At 36.7% G+C, this 18,443-nt stretch overlaps 2 protein-coding genes across 3 annotated transcripts; one reads left to right on the forward strand and one right to left on the reverse strand.

The window, feature by feature from the left end:
• Positions 1-8,779, forward strand: LOC112185346 (1-phosphatidylinositol-3-phosphate 5-kinase FAB1B). Of its 2 annotated transcripts, XM_024323585.2 has the most exons (12): positions 1-294; positions 760-1,579; positions 1,805-2,536; positions 3,193-3,346; positions 3,450-3,794; positions 4,107-4,958; positions 5,051-5,382; positions 5,516-5,639; positions 5,713-5,883; positions 6,243-7,778; positions 7,932-8,198; positions 8,311-8,779. In XM_024323585.2, the coding sequence occupies exons 2-12, from the start codon at positions 957-959 to the stop codon at positions 8,635-8,637; spliced, it is 5,463 nt and encodes a 1,820-aa protein (XP_024179353.1). In that variant the 5' UTR covers positions 1-294; positions 760-956; the 3' UTR covers positions 8,638-8,779. The 2 variants fall into 2 exon arrangements, with proteins under 2 accessions (XP_024179353.1, XP_024179355.1); XM_024323587.1 differs by lacking the exon at positions 1-294 and having other exon boundaries at positions 957-1,579; positions 1,811-2,536; positions 8,311-8,637.
• An 846-nt stretch (positions 8,780-9,625) lies between these two features.
• Positions 9,626-10,705, reverse strand: LOC112188594. The gene is made up of 3 exons (XM_024327741.2): positions 10,378-10,705; positions 10,044-10,168; positions 9,626-9,932 (listed from the first exon to the last, which is right to left on the reverse strand). The coding sequence occupies exons 1-3, from the start codon at positions 10,540-10,542 to the stop codon at positions 9,800-9,802; spliced, it is 423 nt and encodes a 140-aa protein (XP_024183509.1). The 5' UTR covers positions 10,543-10,705; the 3' UTR covers positions 9,626-9,799.
• Positions 10,706-18,443: the final 7,738 nt, after the last annotated feature.

Below are 18,443 nucleotides of genomic sequence, written 5' to 3' on the forward strand. Positions count from 1 at the left end.
TGATAATTTAATTTACTGAATCAATCAATCAATTTCGATGATGTTGAGGGTTTTCATATATAACAGATTCGTGTTGTTGTTATTGATTCTTGGTCAATGTGTTTGTTCTTGTGTCGAATTGATTTCGTAGTGAGAGAAAATGGTAGCCGTTACATGGTGGATGGGTGGAGGAAGGAAGACGACGAGTTGGTGAGGGCGAATCGGGGAGGTTTTTTCGCTGGTGCCGACCCGACCCGACCCGTTTCGTTCTATCTGGTTTTGATCCGGTAACGGGTTCGTCTTTGGGTTTTACTGGTAAGTTTTTTATTTATTTATTTTTTATTGGAATATGTAAGGATGATTTGGTTGGTAGTAGCAGAGTTTGATTGGGATATATGTGTACGAAAGAATGTGTTTTGTTTTGGTTGAAATTGGGTTTTTACTTGGGGGAAGGGGAGAGGGGTTTGTTTTGGAACGTTTGGTATGTTTGTGGGTGGGAGTTTGATGAAAATAACGCGTGGGAGTGATGAAGGACAGATGGGTTTGAGTTGGGTCATGCAAAGAATGGTGCTTTATTCTCATTGGTAGTGGTTGGGGTTTTTTTTTGTTTTTTTTCAGCTTCTGGGTCTCTAAACTTGGTTCTGTCCCTCTGCTCAAGATTATGTTTTTGAAGTGGTTCTTGGAATTAAAGAGGGTTTTATTATTGGCGGGGGTGAAAGTCAGAGAAGTTAAGGGAAGTAGAGTCTTGGTTTTTAACTTGGGTTTCTCTGTTGGTTCCAGGTTCTGATGAAGAATTTGTCTCTTGAATTCCAAATGCGGCCTTGATGATTTCAGAAACTGGTGTTGCATTTTGTTGAAGTGTTGATCAGAAGCTTCTTTCTTTTGGGGTGAGCTTGTGGAGGTTTCCATCTTGGAGTGTGGCTTTGTAACTTGTCAGTCTGGCAAATGAACAGGACAGCAGAGTATCTTGTCTGTCGATGGCTGCCCCCAATAAGTTTTTTTCTCAGTTTATTTCCATGGTGAAATCATGGATCCCTTGGCGATCTGAGCCGGCTAATGTTTCGAGGGATTTTTGGATGCCTGATGATAGCTGTAGGGTATGTTATGAGTGTGATGCACAGTTCACTGTATTTAACCGTAAACATCATTGTAGACTTTGTGGACGAGTTTTCTGTGCCAAGTGTACAGAAAACTCAATTCCTGCCCCCTCTGGTGACTCAAGGATAGATCGGGAAGAGAGGGAAAGGATTCGTGTCTGCAATTTTTGTTACAAGCAACGTCAGCAAGGCATAGCTGCTACTCCTGATAATGGAACACAGATTGCTAATCTAGATCTTAGTACCTCACCATCAGAAACAAGTTTTACTAGCTTTAAGTCATGCGGCACTGGTAACAGCAGTAGCTTTACTCTTAACTCAATCCCGTACTCAACTGGGCCATACCAACGACTTCAAAACAGTTCTGGTCTTAGCCCCTGTCAATCATCTCCCATGAAAACAAGCTCAGAAAAGCACAGCAAATATGCCTCCTGGAGGACCAATGATTTTGTTGCAGATATAGGGGATTCATCTCCAAATCATTATGAGATTTCAACAACCAGGTTTATATCTCTTTTGTGCTTGATGTTGGATTCACCAGGACATTTTGTTCACATATGCTTACTCTTTCTGTTTTGTTCACATATGCTTACATTTTGTTCACATATCCCCCCAAAATACATATAAGAAGATAACAATTAATTAAAAAAATTTCTGCCATTTAAGCTTGGAAATTGCAATACTATTTAGTGATATTTGCAGCTACTGACTGCTTGTTTATTCTGTAGCATCAGGAGTGATGACGACGATGTTGACTATGGGACATATCAGTCAGATTCTAAGAATTATTCTCAAGTCAATGATTACTATGGTCATGTTGAGTTTTATGAGATGAGCAATCATGATGAATCACATAAGGTGCAACTTGATGGTGAAAACATTGATGCAAAGCATTTAAGCAGCTCCCCGTTACTTCACAGTTTTAACTCGCAGGGTTCGGATCCACCACTTGAAAAGAAAGAAGATGAACATGATATGGGTGATGAATGTGCCTCCTCTTTATGTTCTGCAGGGGATGTTGACGTAGAACCTGTGGATTTTGAGAACAATGCCCTTCTTTGGCTTCCCCCTGAACCAGAAGATGAAGAAGATGAAAGGGAAACTGTTCTTCTTGATGATGACGATGATGGTGATGCTGCAGGAGAGTGGGGAACCTTACGCACATCAAGCAGTTTTGGCAGCGGGGAGTCTCGCAATAGGGATCGATCAGGTGAGGAGCATAAGAAGGTGATGAAGAATGTGGTTGATGGGCACTTTAGGGCTTTGGTAGCTCAGCTATTGCAGGTTGAGAACCTCCCTGTAGGCCAGGAAGGTGAAAATGAAAGTTGGTTGGAGATCATTACGTATCTGTCTTGGGAGGCTGCTACACTGTTAAAGCCAGATATGAGCAAAGGTGGAGGGATGGATCCTGGTGGTTATGTAAAAGTAAAATGCATAGCTTCTGGACGCCCCTCTGACAGGTATATGGAGCACTATAATTTATTTGTTATCACTCCTATTGTTGTACTCTATTACTACACAATACTGATCTGGTTGAATATTGTGCAAGGATAATTAAAAAATACTAGGGGACATAAAAACAGCTAACTGTACTATCCCAAATTAAGATGGCATAGTTTCGAGTTTGCAAAAACATACATGGATAATTCGCCAACCAAATATAAAAGGGCCCAGTGTAGCTTTAGCATGAACACCTGACCCATCAATCTCTACTTCTTCCTTCAAGCTTAATGAAAAAACATGGCTCTTTGAAGTGAACTTTGCTCTTATTAGTCATGACATGCATATTTTAACAATGGTTATACTAGTAATGTAATAATCTTACAAATAATATCCTTGTTTTAGACCTATAATGTTTCTGTTTTAGATTATATCTACTTAGATTGTCTTGATGAATTTAAAGTTTTATTTTTTGTCTTCATAGGAAGAAAAGGAAAACCTTCAGTTACCAATAATGTTTGTGTTTGTTTTTTTTTTTTTTTTTTTCTCTGTGTGTTGATTTGTGAGAACTTATAGCTGCGGTGCTACCTTGAAGCAAAGAAGAAAAATTATTATTGCTGTAGGATCCTGTATGTAACTTTTTTGTTTACTAAGATTTTGATTGCTTTGCTTTTAGTATGGTGGTCAAAGGAGTTGTCTGTAAGAAAAATGTGGCTCATCGACGAATGGCATCTAAAATGGAGAAACCTCGGTTCATGATTCTTGGTGGTGCTCTTGAGTACCAGCGAGTTTCTAACCTATTGTCAAGTTTTGATACCCTTTTACAGCAGGTTGTGATTATGTAGTCTCTTCTCTTATATGTTACTGATGGTTTTCTAGCATATTTATAGATATTTTTATTAATGGTCTTTATGCGCTTATATGTTTATGTAGGAGATGGACCATTTAAAGATGGCAGTAGCAAAGATTGAAGCGCACCACCCTGATGTCCTTCTGGTAGAGAAATCAGTTTCTCGATATGCTCAGGAATATCTTCTTGCAAAAGACATATCACTTGTTCTTAATATCAAGAGGCCACTTTTAGAGCGCATAGCTCGCTGCACAGGTGCTCAAATAGTTCCATCTATCGATCATCTCTCTTCACAAAAGTTGGGCTACTGTGAGACATTTCATGTGGGGAGGTTTCTGGAAGATCTTGGTTCTGCTGGCCAGGGTGGGAAGAAACTGGTGAAGACATTGATGTATTTTGAAGGCTGCCCAAAACCATTGGGTTGTACTGTAAGTCTTCAAAACTAACTATGATAGGGGTAATGGATAGTAAAATAGAAGTTCAAAAACCTAATAACATGGTTGTAAGCATCCACAAAGATTATGGCTATGAGTTGCTTTGGTTCTTTACGGGTACTGGTTGTTTTGCAGATTAGTTTATTATCATCCACATAATTACTACCGTAGGCTAACTCCCAGGCAGGACCTAATTAATAAGTTTGTGATAACATACATCGTGGAAAGTTTAACTAGTTTATAATGCATTTCTGGTATTTCTGCTGTGAAGTATTCATAATAGCTATGTTTTATCTGTCATTCCAGATTTTACTCAGAGGTGCCAATGGGGATGAGTTGAAGAAAGTGAAGCATGTGGTTCAGTATGGGGTTTTTGCAGCATATCACTTGGCTTTGGAGACATCATTCCTTGCTGATGAAGGTGCCTCTCTGCCTGAACTCCCATTCCAGTCTCCAATTACTGTGGCACTTCCAGATAAACCATCGAGTATTGAGAGGTCCATCTCAACAGTACCTGGTTTTAGAATTGGTGCCAACGAAAAGTCTCTGGGAGCTCAACCTCAGAGTGAACCACGAAGAGCCAACAGTGTCCCGATTACAGATTTTGACTCAGCAATTAAGAGTAGACCACCATGTTTACTAACTGGTCGTAGCTCTCTACCTGTTCGTCCGACTTCAAGTTCCACAAATTCTACCGGTTTACACTCTGCCCCACCTGGGAACGGTGTTACTTTTCATATCGCTGATAATCAAAATGAAATGGGCCCCAAAGATTCTTGGGTGGTGGAAACTTCTGCAACCAAACCTGGCTCTGATAATATGTCTAATCATCTTACTGCAAATAGCATGGGATCTTCAGAGGCCCTGGGACAAGGTATCTTCTCCAATACCCAAAATGATCCAAGTGTAAATCAGCTAGGTAGTTCAGGCAATCCAATGCTGCATCAAGATGGTCAAACCCATGCTGCAGATGCAGGAACCATGAATGAAGAGTTCCCTCCGTCACCTGCTGACCATCAGAGCATTTTAGTTTCCTTGTCATCTCGATGCGTGTGGAAGGGGACTGTCTGTGAGAGGTCACATCTGTTCCGAATTAAATACTACGGAAGTTTTGATAAACCTTTAGGACGGTTTTTGCGAGACCATTTATTTGATCAGGTGAATTTTTATTCAAGTTTATTTTTATTATTGGTATTGGTATACAACTGTCCAATATAACCTGACACTGAAATTAACTTACTATGTGCCAGACCTATCAATGCCATTCTTGCGAGATGCCATCAGAGGCACATGTTCATTGTTATACTCACCGACAGGGTACACTCACTATATCTGTTAAGAGGCTGCCAGAAATTTTCTTACCAGGTGAAAGGGAAGGGAAGATCTGGATGTGGCACAGATGTTTGAGGTGTCCAAGGATCAGTGGATTTCCTCCAGCTACTCGGAGAATAGTGATGTCTGATGCTGCATGGGGTTTGTCATTTGGGAAGTTTTTGGAGCTCAGTTTTTCAAACCATGCGGCTGCAAGCAGGGTGGCGAGCTGTGGCCATTCCTTACATAGAGATTGTCTTCGTTTCTATGGGTAATTTCTTCTGCTCCCAGAATTTGCATTTGTTATAACATACAGTATGATGGATGAATCACTTGTCTGATGTTAGCGGCCCACTTTTATCAATTCTCTTCAAATAGACAACTCAGTGTGTATACTATTGCAGATTTGGGAAAATGGTTGCTTGCTTTCGGTATGCATCGATTGATGTTCATTCTGTCTACCTTCCACCCTCCAAACTGGATTTCATTTCCGAGAAGCAGGAGTGGATACAAAAAGAAACTAATGAGGTACCATGGTCACATTTCTGGATCTTTTAGGATTTTATTTACTATTGACTTATATTTTATCTTGTTATATTAGGTTGTTGCCCGAGCAGAGCTTCTTTTCTCTGAAGTACTTAATGCTCTTAGTCAAATTTCAGAGAAAAGATCTGGTTCAGGGTCAATTACTAGTGGCATTGTAACAGCTGAATCCAGACACCAAATAGTGGAACTGGAAGGAATGTTACAGAAGGAGAAGGTGGAATTTGAGGTGAGGCCTTCAATTCATGTGTTACTTTTGGATTAACCAGAGATAGTAGTGTATCTATGTAGTTCCTTTTGTAACCCTTTTCCATCTTCTAGCTCCTTAGGTTACAAATGACAAAAATATCTTCGGTTTGTGGTCACTTTAATGAATTAGTGTCTTGGTTTGATGTTTTCATTTACACGTATATACCCTTGGCCGTGAACATGAGATACTAAAAGCAGTGAATGTACTGCACTGTACCAAGTTGTAGTTCGAATCCGTCTATATATGGACCAAAAAAGAAAGAAGACAATCTTTATTTATGAAAATAGGTTTTCAGTTTCTATATTTGGTTTCTCATGTTTCTCTTGACGTACTCTCAGGAGTTACTTCAGAAAACTTTGAAGAGAGAACCTAAGAAGGGCCAACCTGTTATCGACATTCTGGAGATCAATCGATTGCGGAGGCAGTTGTTTTTTCAGTCTTATATGTGGGACCACCGCTTGGTTTATGCAGCCAGTTTAGATAACAACAGCTTCCAGGATAGTTTGAGCAGCTCAATTCCAGCTGAGGATAAACCCGTGGCTACTAATGAAAAGCTTGCTGAGATGGATGTAGAAATAAAGCCAGGAAAAGGCTATAATAGTTGTGATTCCTATCTGGTGGATGCAATGCTTAGTGATGGCTTTGACCACGAGGGAGGCTTTACTAGCGTTGCTATCAATGCAGACATGGTTCATGGAGAGGACAGGAGTGATGATTTGAATAAGGAAAAAGGTCAAGCTAATCTCCCTACTAGCACAAGTGTCGGCGCTCAATCTGATCCTTTGACACCAAGGACAGCTCTTCGTAGGGTCCTATCTGATGGTCAGCATCCTCTCATGCTGAATTTGTCAGATACCCTTGACACTGCATGGACCGGCGAAAATCTCATTGGAGTTGCGATAGCAAAGGAGAACTCGTGTCCAGTTCCTGACATGGCCATAGAAAATTCTTCAAATGCCTCTCCGGCAGAGGGATTAAATTTAGACCATGCAGAAGCCCAAAATGGGACCAAAGTTACCCATTATGTGTCACCTGCATTGTCGACCAAGGGGTCTGAGAATATGGAAGACACAGTCAGCTGGTTAAAAATGCCCTTTTTGAACTTCTACCGTTCACTAAATAAGAATTTTTTATCTGCTGCTCAGAAGTTCGATACACTTGGTGGGTACAATCCAGTCTATGTGTCATCCTTTCGGGAGTTGGAACTGGAAGGTGGTGCTAGGCTGCTGTTGCCTGTGGGTGAAAACGATACTGTTGTCCCTGTATATGATGATGAGCCCACAAGTCTTATAGCCTATGCCCTTGTTTCATCAGATTATCAGTTACAAACCAGTGATGAGGGGGAAAGAGCAAAAGACAGTGGGGATATTATGGCCACAGTATCTTTTACTGATTCAGTCATTATGCATCCAGATGATGACACTGTGTCTGAAACTCATAGAAGTCTTGGGTCTACTGAAGAGAGCATACTATCAATGTCTGGATCTCGTGGCTCCCTGGGTTTGGATCCACTTTTATATACAAAGGCTTTGCATGCAAGAGTGTCTTTTGGAGATGATGGTCCTCTTGGTAAGGTTAAGTACTCTGTCACATGTTATTATGCAAAGCGTTTTGAAGCCTTAAGGAAGCTGTGTTGTCCCTCTGAGCTTGATTATGTAAGATCCCTAAGTCGTTGTAAAAAGTGGGGAGCCCAAGGAGGTAAGAGCAATGTCTTTTTTGCAAAAACCTTGGATGACCGGTTTATCGTCAAACAAGTCACCAAGACAGAGCTGGAATCTTTCATTAAATTTGCACCTGCATATTTCAAGTACCTCTCTGAGTCAATTAGCACAGGAAGTCCAACCTGCCTGGCAAAAATTCTGGGGATATATCAGGTACTCACAAGCTCCAAGCCATTCTAGTCAAAGAAACCTGGCAACTTGCCGTAACAATTATTTTCTACTACTGCTAATAAATAATGATTCCTTATATTGCTGTATTACCTACATTATGTTTGTTGATATGCTCTGTGTTGGATTTATTGGAAGGTTATGTCGAAGCATGTTAAGGGAGGCAAAGAAACAAAGATGGATGTTTTGATTATGGAGAATCTTCTGTTTGGAAGGACTGTAACACGACTCTATGATCTCAAAGGATCTTCGCGGTCAAGGTATAATCCTGATTCTAGTGGGAGTAACAAGGTTCTTCTGGATCAGAACTTGATTGAAGCAATGCCAACATCTCCAATCTTCGTGGGAAACAAGGCAAAGCGGCTGTTGGAGAGAGCTGTCTGGAATGATACCGCTTTCCTTGCCGTAAGTTCTGAAACTCTCTTCTGTGTGTGTGAGCATTTTCTGATAAGAGGATCTTGTATTGCATTGTTGCCCACTGTAATCTGTATCTATGTTCTTACCTGTGGTGATGCAGTCAATTGATGTGATGGATTATTCATTACTGGTCGGGGTGGATGAAGAGACGCATGAGCTAGTACTTGGGATCATTGATTTCATGAGGCAGTATACATGGGATAAGCACCTTGAAACGTGGGTTAAAGCTTCAGGAATCCTTGGTGGGCCAAAGAACGCATCTCCGACTGTAATTTCACCAAAGCAATACAAAAAAAGGTTCAGGAAGGCCATGACAACCTATTTTCTGATGGTTCCAGATCAGTGGTCTCCTCCATCTATTGTTCCAAGTACATCCCAGTCTGATATCGGTGAAGAGAATGCACACGGTGGTGCCTCTGTTGAATGATACTGTGAGTTAGTCCATTTGTACATTTTTTTTGAAGGAGGATCACTTGTACATTTAAGCATGTGGTTCGGGAATTGACCCTGCTGCATGATTATTTTTGTCATTCCTTTTTCTTTTTCTTATATCCCAATTCTTTTGTATAGCAGTGCTTTTTGTATTTTCTCATTACAAGAGAAATTCATGATTATTTGATAGAAGATGCAGAAGAAGGCTGTTGAAGCCATGGATTTTTCTGTTGGGGGTATAGTATTAGATGACCTCTCTATGAAAAATCCTTTTAGGAATACGGTTTGATGTATTTAGCACCACAAAATTTATACAGTGAATACTTTAGTCCTGTATAGATGTAAATGAGATTGATTTTAATTTTCAGTGCCATCTCCTTCTCTCTCTCTCTCTCTCTCTCTCTCTCTCTCTCTCTATATATATATATATATATATATATATATATATATCTGGATTATGTCCATCAGTCCATGAATCTAAAACCAAATGGCGCGCTATATATATATATATATATATATATATATATATATATATATATATCTGGATTATGTCCATCAGTCCATGAATCTAAAACCAAATGGCGCGTGGTCTGCAAAAGTAGACCTGCTGTTCTAGTCTACATGATTGTTCATAACTTGGCATAAATAAATGAGGCTAGTTCTAGTCAAAGTCCTGAAAACCCAAGCATAGGACTTGGTCAAAGAACCCCAAAAGGAGAAGTGGACTTTTTCATATTTACTTGCTGGATATGTAAAGCTTCTGTGAATTCAGTATATTCTGTTGCACTGAGCAATCAGAGGACCCAATCTGCATAATACTTTTAAGCATACCTGATGTTCAAGTCGGCTCTGTTTTGCCAAATAGTAAAGAACTGATTCTGAAAAAAGACCCTTTTGTTTTGGATTAGCAATTTGACCGATTTTTTTTTTTTTTTTGGAATATGAAAACCGATGAATATAATTGATTCAAGAAAGGCAAAGCAGAGTGAAGAAGCATTGGAAATTGATCTGTACGTACAAATTGTGGTGAAAGAATGTACTTCAAAGACACTGCAATATTTGTGCATGACATTCACTTCTATGATTAAAGGAAGGATTTGTCTTTCTTTATATATGTTACATACTATATATATAGATTGACAAGAGCTGAAAGCTGATTAGTGGAGAGTGTTGAAGCCATTGCAGTTGATTCCCTCTTGCAGAACACCACCTTTCTCAGCCTTGACTAATTCTGTGTCTGTCATGAAGTTAAACCACCTCTGTTGAAGAAGATCAAGGATCTCGGCATCTCTGGAAAGTTAACACAAATATCAATCAGATGTGTCTTACCATACTAGGTGAATTAAATGTTTCCATGCTTCTTCCTTTCTTTCTTTTTTTTGTTGGATTGTGTTTTTGTACCTTGATTGATTAACTATTCTTTGATTCTGGTGGTGATATCGAGGGCCTTCATCGTATCCTTCGCAAATAATCTCCCCTCTGGCATCTTTGTAGCAGATTATTCCGTTGGAGCGATCCTCGAAAACCTGTACAGAAAACCATTCATGACTTCATCAAGAAATGTTTGTTGAATTAATCTCAGCTCACCCCATTAATTCTTTCAGAGAAGAAAAGTTGGTGGTCTTCTTCATCTGCTGTATATTTTTTCGCAGGTACAATTCATGATTATTGTACATATGATAAAAAAAAAAAAAAAAAAAGATAGAGGACTGAAAAGAACAAGAAGAATATAAACCTCTTCTCTGAAGCAAGATCTGATTTTGAGCACTGCAGATGTTCTTTTCTTGAGCACTGTGACTTGAGAAGTGTGTTTAAGCCTCAAAACTGAGCTGAAAGGCTTTATAGCAGGACCAGATTTTAGGATTGAGAAACAAGGAGGAAGAGAACAAGTAACAGCCATTGATCTTTTTTCAGAACAAGAGGAAAAGGATGAAGAACAGGTACTGGATTTTTAGGTGGGGGCTTGTGGATCAATTGCTTAACCAGAAATAGTATGTTACTTGTAAGTCACCATTTGTTTGTTTTTATGGGTGGGAGCCTCTAGTTATGCAAGATTTCAAGTGCACAGATTGATTATATAAAAAAGAAGGGAGAAGAAAATATTCAATTATTGATGGGTTCTGTCTTTATCATATAGTGCATCATTACTTCAAAAAAAAGAAAAATATAGTGCATCATTATATTATTCAAGCATACAACTCTGGGAGGACCTACTTTGCTTATCTCCTACCTGTTGATGCCGGTGAAACCCAAGTCAAGGATTGTTCGTTGGTGCTGCCTTCTTCACCATCATTAGTTGGTGGGTCTTTTCATGACTTCATCTTAAGCCACGAAAATGGAATTACTAGGAATTATTACTTTCCAGGATATAAATCTTTTAACTTGTTATGAAGTAATTAGTTGCATGAAGCGATATTTGCAATAACAATTCATGATGATGTTTTGTAAGGTTAGTTGAAATTATCAAAACAATAGAAAAACTTCATACTTAATAGGAAAACATAAAACAGTCCAAGATTAGGCCGTTAAATTTTAGCCTTAAAAGTTTAGTCCATCGACCGTAGGCATTTACTAGCAGGTCAACTACCACGAAAATGGGTAATTCTGATGGTGTTGGTTTCATATCTACATTGTTTATAACTTTCATAACTGAAGTCTAGTCCAAATATGAACAAGGAAAGAGCTCAAAAGGTTTTCAATCAAAATTTTCAATTATGCTTTTTTCCTCCAAATTTGTGCATGGTCAGTGACGTTGGAACTGCAAGGAAGAGAGAATGCAACCCAAGTGGTGGCAGAGCTCAAGGTGGTTGAGGGTGGAAGAACCCAATTGCAATCTGTTTTGGTTCTCCTCTTCGATATGCTGCCGCAGGCAGTTATGAAGGGTGGTGAAGCTTGGGCAGCAACTAGATGAAATCAGGCGGTCCTTTTGGGACCGGTTTCATGGCACGAGATGTAGAGAAAAAACCAGGTCATCCGTTTTGGTGGCGATTGCCCCGCTAGTAAAAGTCCACCGTCGTGAAACAGAATGCTCAATTATTTTAAAAACATAAATAAAATAAAAAAAACACAAAAGATTTGTTATTTTCTGTGGCGGTGCCAGTCATTCAATAGTCATTAGACTACGACGTTTTCTTTATTTATGTTTGGGGAAACTGATTGAATTGGTTGCTTGCAATTATAACTCTCTAGGACTGGCTATGCGCCTATGCATAAGCAAGACTTGCTCTATCAACAATATTTTAGAGCAAATTATCTATCTATCAGTATCAAGTTCATAGAATAAAATTGCTTTCTTTAGTTGAGTCACTTGAGTGAGACAATGTTATCCAACTAGCTTACCAAAAAAAAAGTTATCCAACTAGACTCCGCACCACCATCCCCATTTGCATCACACTATTTGTGTAAATACTCTAAAGAGTTGAGTCATCAAGCTAGAATTCGACTATCATATCTTCCATTAATTGACAGAATATGTGTGACTTTTGAAGAAAGAAAAGAAAATTTCTAGCTTGGGCAATGATGGAAGCATCTGTCAGCGAGGTTCCATCACATGGCATTTCTATTCGGAGTGGCATTACTATTACCCTCCGTCTTACGCTCTTACTTACCCAACTCATATTTCTTACAAATTGGGTCCTTTTCTGATAAAATTACGACCAAATTGCTCTGAGATACAATATTCTTACGTATATGCAGCCAAAATATTAACTTTGGGAATATCAGTAAAATATAGACCGACCGATACAAGCTCAACTCGCGAAAGTAATGAAATACGGTGCCGTTAATGATCATATGGCTCATCTTTGAGGTTGAGACAATGTAGTGGCCGGTTCAACTAAGGCCACTATCTAGTTGGTCCTTAACCAGTTAACCACAAGGTGAGCGGTACATAGGTCTGGCAATTCAGTCCATGACCCGTTAACTGCCCATTAACTACATACCCGCTAAAAATTTCCGCCTGATAACTTAACGTGTTAATGGGCTGCCAATCCATTAACAACCCGTTAGTTAACGGACGGAAACGGGCTGCCCGACGGAACCCATCGAGCCGGTTAGAAGAGAGAAAGAAAAAAAAATTGAGAATTGTGAGCCAAATATGTATTAACTTTTGATAGTTCGATTTAATGAAAATCAACAATGAAAAAGAGTTTTAATGGGTAATGGGTTGGAAGAGGGTTTAAAAAAAATTAAAAATAAAAACTTTTTTAATTTTAATAGATAATGGGTGTGAAAAAGAGTTTAAAAAAATCCAAAAAAAAAAAATTTCATTTTTATGTTAGCGGGTCTTAACGGGTTTCAATGACCAATTTATTGTTAACAGGTATTAACGGGTTTTAGTGGTTAATTGATTAGAAAAGAAAGAATTTTAAAAGTTTAAAAAAAAAAAAAAAAAACTTTAGCGGTCTTAACTGGTTCCAACGGGTAACCCACGAACCCATCGGGCTCAACCCATTATAACCCGTTAAGATAACGGGTTGAGCCCGTTAAGACTGCTAACCCGTTAAGTCCGCCCGTGACCGCACTGTTGCCAGGCCAAGCGGTACATGAACAGTTTAGCTAGTTTTCGTTGTTAATACTAGGGCCGCTATCTAGTTGGTCCTTAACCACTGTGGTGAGGCAATTTCCTGCTGCTCACCATGAACCAATGTTCTAAAAATCGGCCTAGGCGGCAAGGAACCGCTCATATTTTGGCCTAGGCGTTTCCCTTAGGCGCTGGGCTACTAGGCGGGCTAGGCGGTGGTGCTAGGCGGTGCTAGGCAGGGACTAGGCTGTTCTAGGCGAAGCCTAGGCAGTCATAAACCCTAATTTATTCTATATTTTGACTATTTTTATATTTATAATTAGTTTTTAGACTTTAAATATTGTCATTTATATTATTATATGTCATTCAAATAATTTAAAATTTTTTTTAAAAAAGGGCCTAGTCCCTGCGTCACCACCCGACTAGCGCTTAGCGTTTTTTAGAACCTTGCCATGAACAGTACATAGAAAAGTTTAGCTAGTTTTCTTTGTTAATACTATGGGTGTTTAAACCACCCACAATCATAGCAAAATATAAAAAATAAAAACCGTATATGTAATGTATATATTATAGCGGTAAGTAATTTTCTTCGACAATATTTCATTGGTATGAAAACCACATGAAAAATATAGAAAAGATAGCTAGAAGAAGCTTATAGTACGTATATTAGTATTGTATGGAGATTTTATAGGTATTGTATATTTGTATTGTATTGTATGGAGATTTGGATATTGTCCCTTTTATATATAAAAAAAAAAAAACAGTATACTGCGAGACTCGAACTAGGGACCTAGTGTCCATACCAAAAGTTGATGGACCACTATCCCAAATTGGTAACTACTAATATTTGTGGGGCACAGGACCCACTAGGCCCCTATGTGGCTCCTCATCTGCCCACAATAGGTGGGTTATCTTGATTCTTGAAGTAGGTACGTAGTAGTTTTCTCCTTTTGAGTATAACCTAAATATATTCGAATATGTCAACATATTGTAAGTAGTTGATATGTAATACTGTACTTAGAAAAGCTTGTTAATGAAATTGTGTGATTTGTATCTGGTTTAAGGGACTAACAAAGTCAAATGTTAGGCAGCTTTCACCTAGTAAAATTGAAGGAATTTTGAATTTTTTATTCATATGGTGGATGATATATTCAACCGGACTTGTGAGTTGTGATATGGGTTCCACTACTAGCAAAACAAACATATCATAAAGATTTTAAAAAGCCACAGACATCTGTATGATTTGTCAATATCTAAACATAATTGTGTGAAATGTTTATAATTTGGCCTATTTATGTTTATACAATAACAATGATTATGAAATTCTGTGTGAAGTAACATCACAAACAAATAATCGTGTGAAACTAAAATACTTTATAATCTACTTACACAGTTTTTTGTGTAAACAACAATGCACGCAGATCAAATATAAGTAGAGTATTAGTGAATTTAGAAAGTTCTATACTTTTGGGGTTATATGAGTTATAAAGGAACAAACTTTCATGGCTAAAACATCTTTATACAGAAATCCGTGTTAAACTAGCGGTACACATATGTGATATATCCAAGGTTTTAAATATTGGTATTTTCATATCTATCGGTACTTTGAAAAAAGGAAATATCGGGGATAAATCGAGAATATAGTGTACGAAAATATCGTTTTTGAAAAAAGTCAATTTATTAGAAATTTAGAACTACATATAAATACATATGAATGTAAACTTCATCTACATCCAAAAAAAGACTCTAGGCGGTTGAAAATCCGCTCGCTGGTCTACGAAAATGCAATAATCAGACCAAGACATATGACCCATATAGTGCAAATTGTAGTAATGAACATGATAGTTATAGATCTCTTTAGAGCTGCCGACTGTTTCCCCTATAAGGGGATAATAAGGATGAACCAACTAGATGACTGATCATATACTTCTCCATATTAATTATATCCATAAGCATTATAACCAAATTGATTGTTGGCTTCATGAGATTCATTTGAGATCCCACTGCGCTCTGTGCCTAAATTGATAGAGTCAAAACTTAAGGCAATTGAAGAAACATCAGATGGGGTACTTTGATCATCAGTTACACCTCTAGTCCTCCTCGCATATCGAGTCTTCTCTTGAGCACCATGACCAGCTGTTCTCACTCCATGGTCTTCATCTTGGGTGGCATGATCAAAATTACCTTCACAGGTAAATTGGAATCCTCCATCCACGGAAGATTGTCCATATTCATATCTTTCACCTCCACCACTTGTTCGTCTTCCACCCTCTCCGCCATCATCAGAACTATCTGGAGTTGCTGTACCACCCCACGCATCATCACTATCTGAATTATCTTCTAGGTTTTTAAAAATTTCTTCAGATAAGACTCTCTCTACGTTGATTCCAACATTAGTTGCAGTTTCTACAACTTGTGGAAGAGGTCTTCCAGCTTCATCATCGAGGTGTGCAGGCATAATCCAATCATGAAGTGAATCAATGTCATTATCAAGCGGCTCGCTTGCAACATGAAGTAGATCTATATAGTTGTTTTCATTGACCACCAAATTATTATTTAAGTCTCCCACCAATAATTTCTATTAGAAATTGGTAGGAAATTTTTTTCCTTGATCAATTTGGGGCCCTTACAGTTTTATAAACATTGCACTCAATAAAATAAAGAGAAGTTTTAAATACACACCTCTAATTACTTAATACACACTCCATACTTAATACACCACTCATTTAATTTCTCATTCTAATATTTTACTAAATACACAACCCAAAGTACCTAAAATACCCTTAATCTAAAAAAATCATGAAATATCCTACTTTTTTACTATATTAAGGTTACTATTTAATATGATTAGTATATTATAGTATATTGACGTTTTGTAAATGACCATATTGATTACTTGTGTTAGTTATTGAGAAATCCATGAAGATTTATTATTGTTCCTTTTAAATAGATGTATATAAATAGATTTGTGTTATTTGAGCCCTCATCCACCAAACACCATGTTAATCAAGTATAAAATTATGAGTTGAACATTTAACCAAAACTATACCAGTAGTTTCTCCATCGTGGCGGAACTAAAAAGTTGTCATTAGAAGGGCCAAACAAATTAACAATTACAAATTTTTTTCACCTGTGATGTTTTATATTAGAAAATAAATTGATTAATCATAACTCTTAGAACAAAAAAGGAAATTAACTAAAAAATGGGAGTAAAGCGATATGTTTTAAAAATATTTAATGCCATTGATTTTGAAATTCTAAATATTATGGTTTCTAACCTCAGTTAATTACAATTTATTTAAGGAAAAAATTAAATTAGATAGTTTCTAACTTTATTTTTGTATTAAATTGGGAGGCCATGTATATAAATTTGTTGTGTTTATCTAACTATTTATACATAAATAGAATAATATAAGGAAAATATGAATATTTTTTTCTTCTTCTAATGCATAGATGTTTGTTTTGGTCATTTAACCTACCTACAAAATCTAATTTGAAATATAAAATAATAGGGATGTGTATTAAGTGATTAGGGGTGTGTATTTAAAATTTCTCTAAAATAAAATCAATAAAAAAGATGAATTACATTTAGGAGAATTCTTGGGTACCTTGGTGTTTGCCATACCCTCATTTTGTTAAATATTTTAGACCATTGCATTAGTAATATATCCAATGGTTCAAAATATTTAACAAATTGATAACTTGTTTAGCCCTTAGCCTTTCTAATTATGCTACTCATTTCCAATAAGCAAAAATGTTAACACAAACTACTAATTGAATTGAAAACAATAAAGCCAATTAATATATAATTATCAATTGACAATTGACAATTATGATTTTTCCTTTTTCAAAAAAAATTAAAAGAATCTTCTATCCTAAGTTCACCGAATTACTATTAGTTAAATCGTATATATTAATAATTAATTTTATTATTAGTGAATTAATGTTTGATTAATGCTTGTTATTAATGGACAATTACACAATTGAAAATTATGTTTTTTCCTTATTAAAAACAAAACCTTCTAACCTAAGTTTGCAAAATTAGTATTAGTTAAGTAGTCTTTATTACCAATTAATTATATCATTAGTAGTTTCCTTAACCAAATATAATTCTTTTTACATACATTTTATGACAACCACAACAATTAGTGTAAAAATAAATAATATTTGTTTTAAATGTAGTCAAATGAGTGCTACTTTAGGACTTATTTACTCAAATGAGAATCTACTTTACTCTAATGAGAACCTATTACAATTACCACTTTTAGGACTTAATTACTCAAATGAGAACCTACTTTACTCTAACGAATACCTTATTTACTTTAATGAGGATTTTTTTTTTCTAATTACCACATGTGTCCTCAAAGTGGTTACATGAGTCCTCAGAGTGGTAAATATTATATAAAATAGAACATGTATGAGAAATGTTAATGTCCATAGCTTTACCCGTCCTCATTTGTGTAATAAAGTTCTCCCTTTGCGTAATGAAAGTAATATATTGTATAATGTCCATCGTCGAATTAGTAATTACTCTTAATCGACGTAATTTACCACAAATTCCAACAATTGACAAAAAAATGAAAAGTTTTGTTCTAATTATAGTAATTACTCCACCTAAACTAATGTACTAATTTATGGACAATTTAACAAGTATGACAACAAATTTGTTGTCAGAGTGGTAAATCTTTATGTTTTTATCATTAATGAAATGATTACTACAATGGCTACACATTTTACCCCGATCACAACAATTGATGTAAAAGCTGTAACTTTTGTCCTATTTATAGTAATTACTCAACCTAAACTAATGTACTAATTTATGGACAATTTAACAAGTGCAACAACAAATTTGTTGTCAAAGGGGTAAATCGTTATATTTTTATCATTAATGGAATAATTATTCAATGACTACATACTTTACCATAACTTGCAACTATTGGTGTAAAAGTGGTAATTTTTGTTCTGATTGTAGTAATTACTTCAAAAACTATACCATTTACCAGATTACCAACCATTTTACAATTCCGACAACATTTGTGTTGTGAACATGGTAAAATTAAAATTAGACCAAAAGATATGTAAAAACTCAGTATTGTAAGGAGCTTCTCCACTTGATAATCAAGGTTCTAAATTTGATAAAAGTTGTCCAAATATGATATTTACATTTTTGACCACTCAATTACAAGAACCACAACAACTGTTGTCATAAGTCGTAATTGTAGTTCAACTATGTGTAATTTATTATTTTGACAATACTTGTTACATGATTTTTAACAATA

This window comes from Rosa chinensis, chromosome 2 (assembly GCF_002994745.2).
Source record: "Rosa chinensis cultivar Old Blush chromosome 2, RchiOBHm-V2, whole genome shotgun sequence".
NCBI classification, from domain to species: domain Eukaryota; kingdom Viridiplantae; phylum Streptophyta; class Magnoliopsida; order Rosales; family Rosaceae; genus Rosa; species Rosa chinensis.

Coding starts and splice junctions, on each gene's coding strand:
- LOC112188594 (XM_024327741.2), bottom strand. CDS start 10,542: ATGGCTGTTACTTGTTCTCTTCCTCCTTGTTTCTCAATCCTAAAATCT. Junction 10,169..10,377: donor GATCTTGCTTCAGAGAAGAG/GTTTATATTCTT, acceptor TTTTCTGTACAG/GTTTTCGAGGATCGCTCCAA. Junction 9,933..10,043: donor AGAATAGTTAATCAATCAAG/GTACAAAAACAC, acceptor TTAACTTTCCAG/AGATGCCGAGATCCTTGATC.
- LOC112185346 (XM_024323585.2), top strand. CDS start 957: ATGGCTGCCCCCAATAAGTTTTTTTCTCAGTTTATTTCCATGGTGAAA. Junction 1,580..1,804: donor TATGAGATTTCAACAACCAG/GTTTATATCTCT, acceptor TTTATTCTGTAG/CATCAGGAGTGATGACGACG. Junction 8,199..8,310: donor ATGATACCGCTTTCCTTGCC/GTAAGTTCTGAA, acceptor GTGGTGATGCAG/TCAATTGATGTGATGGATTA.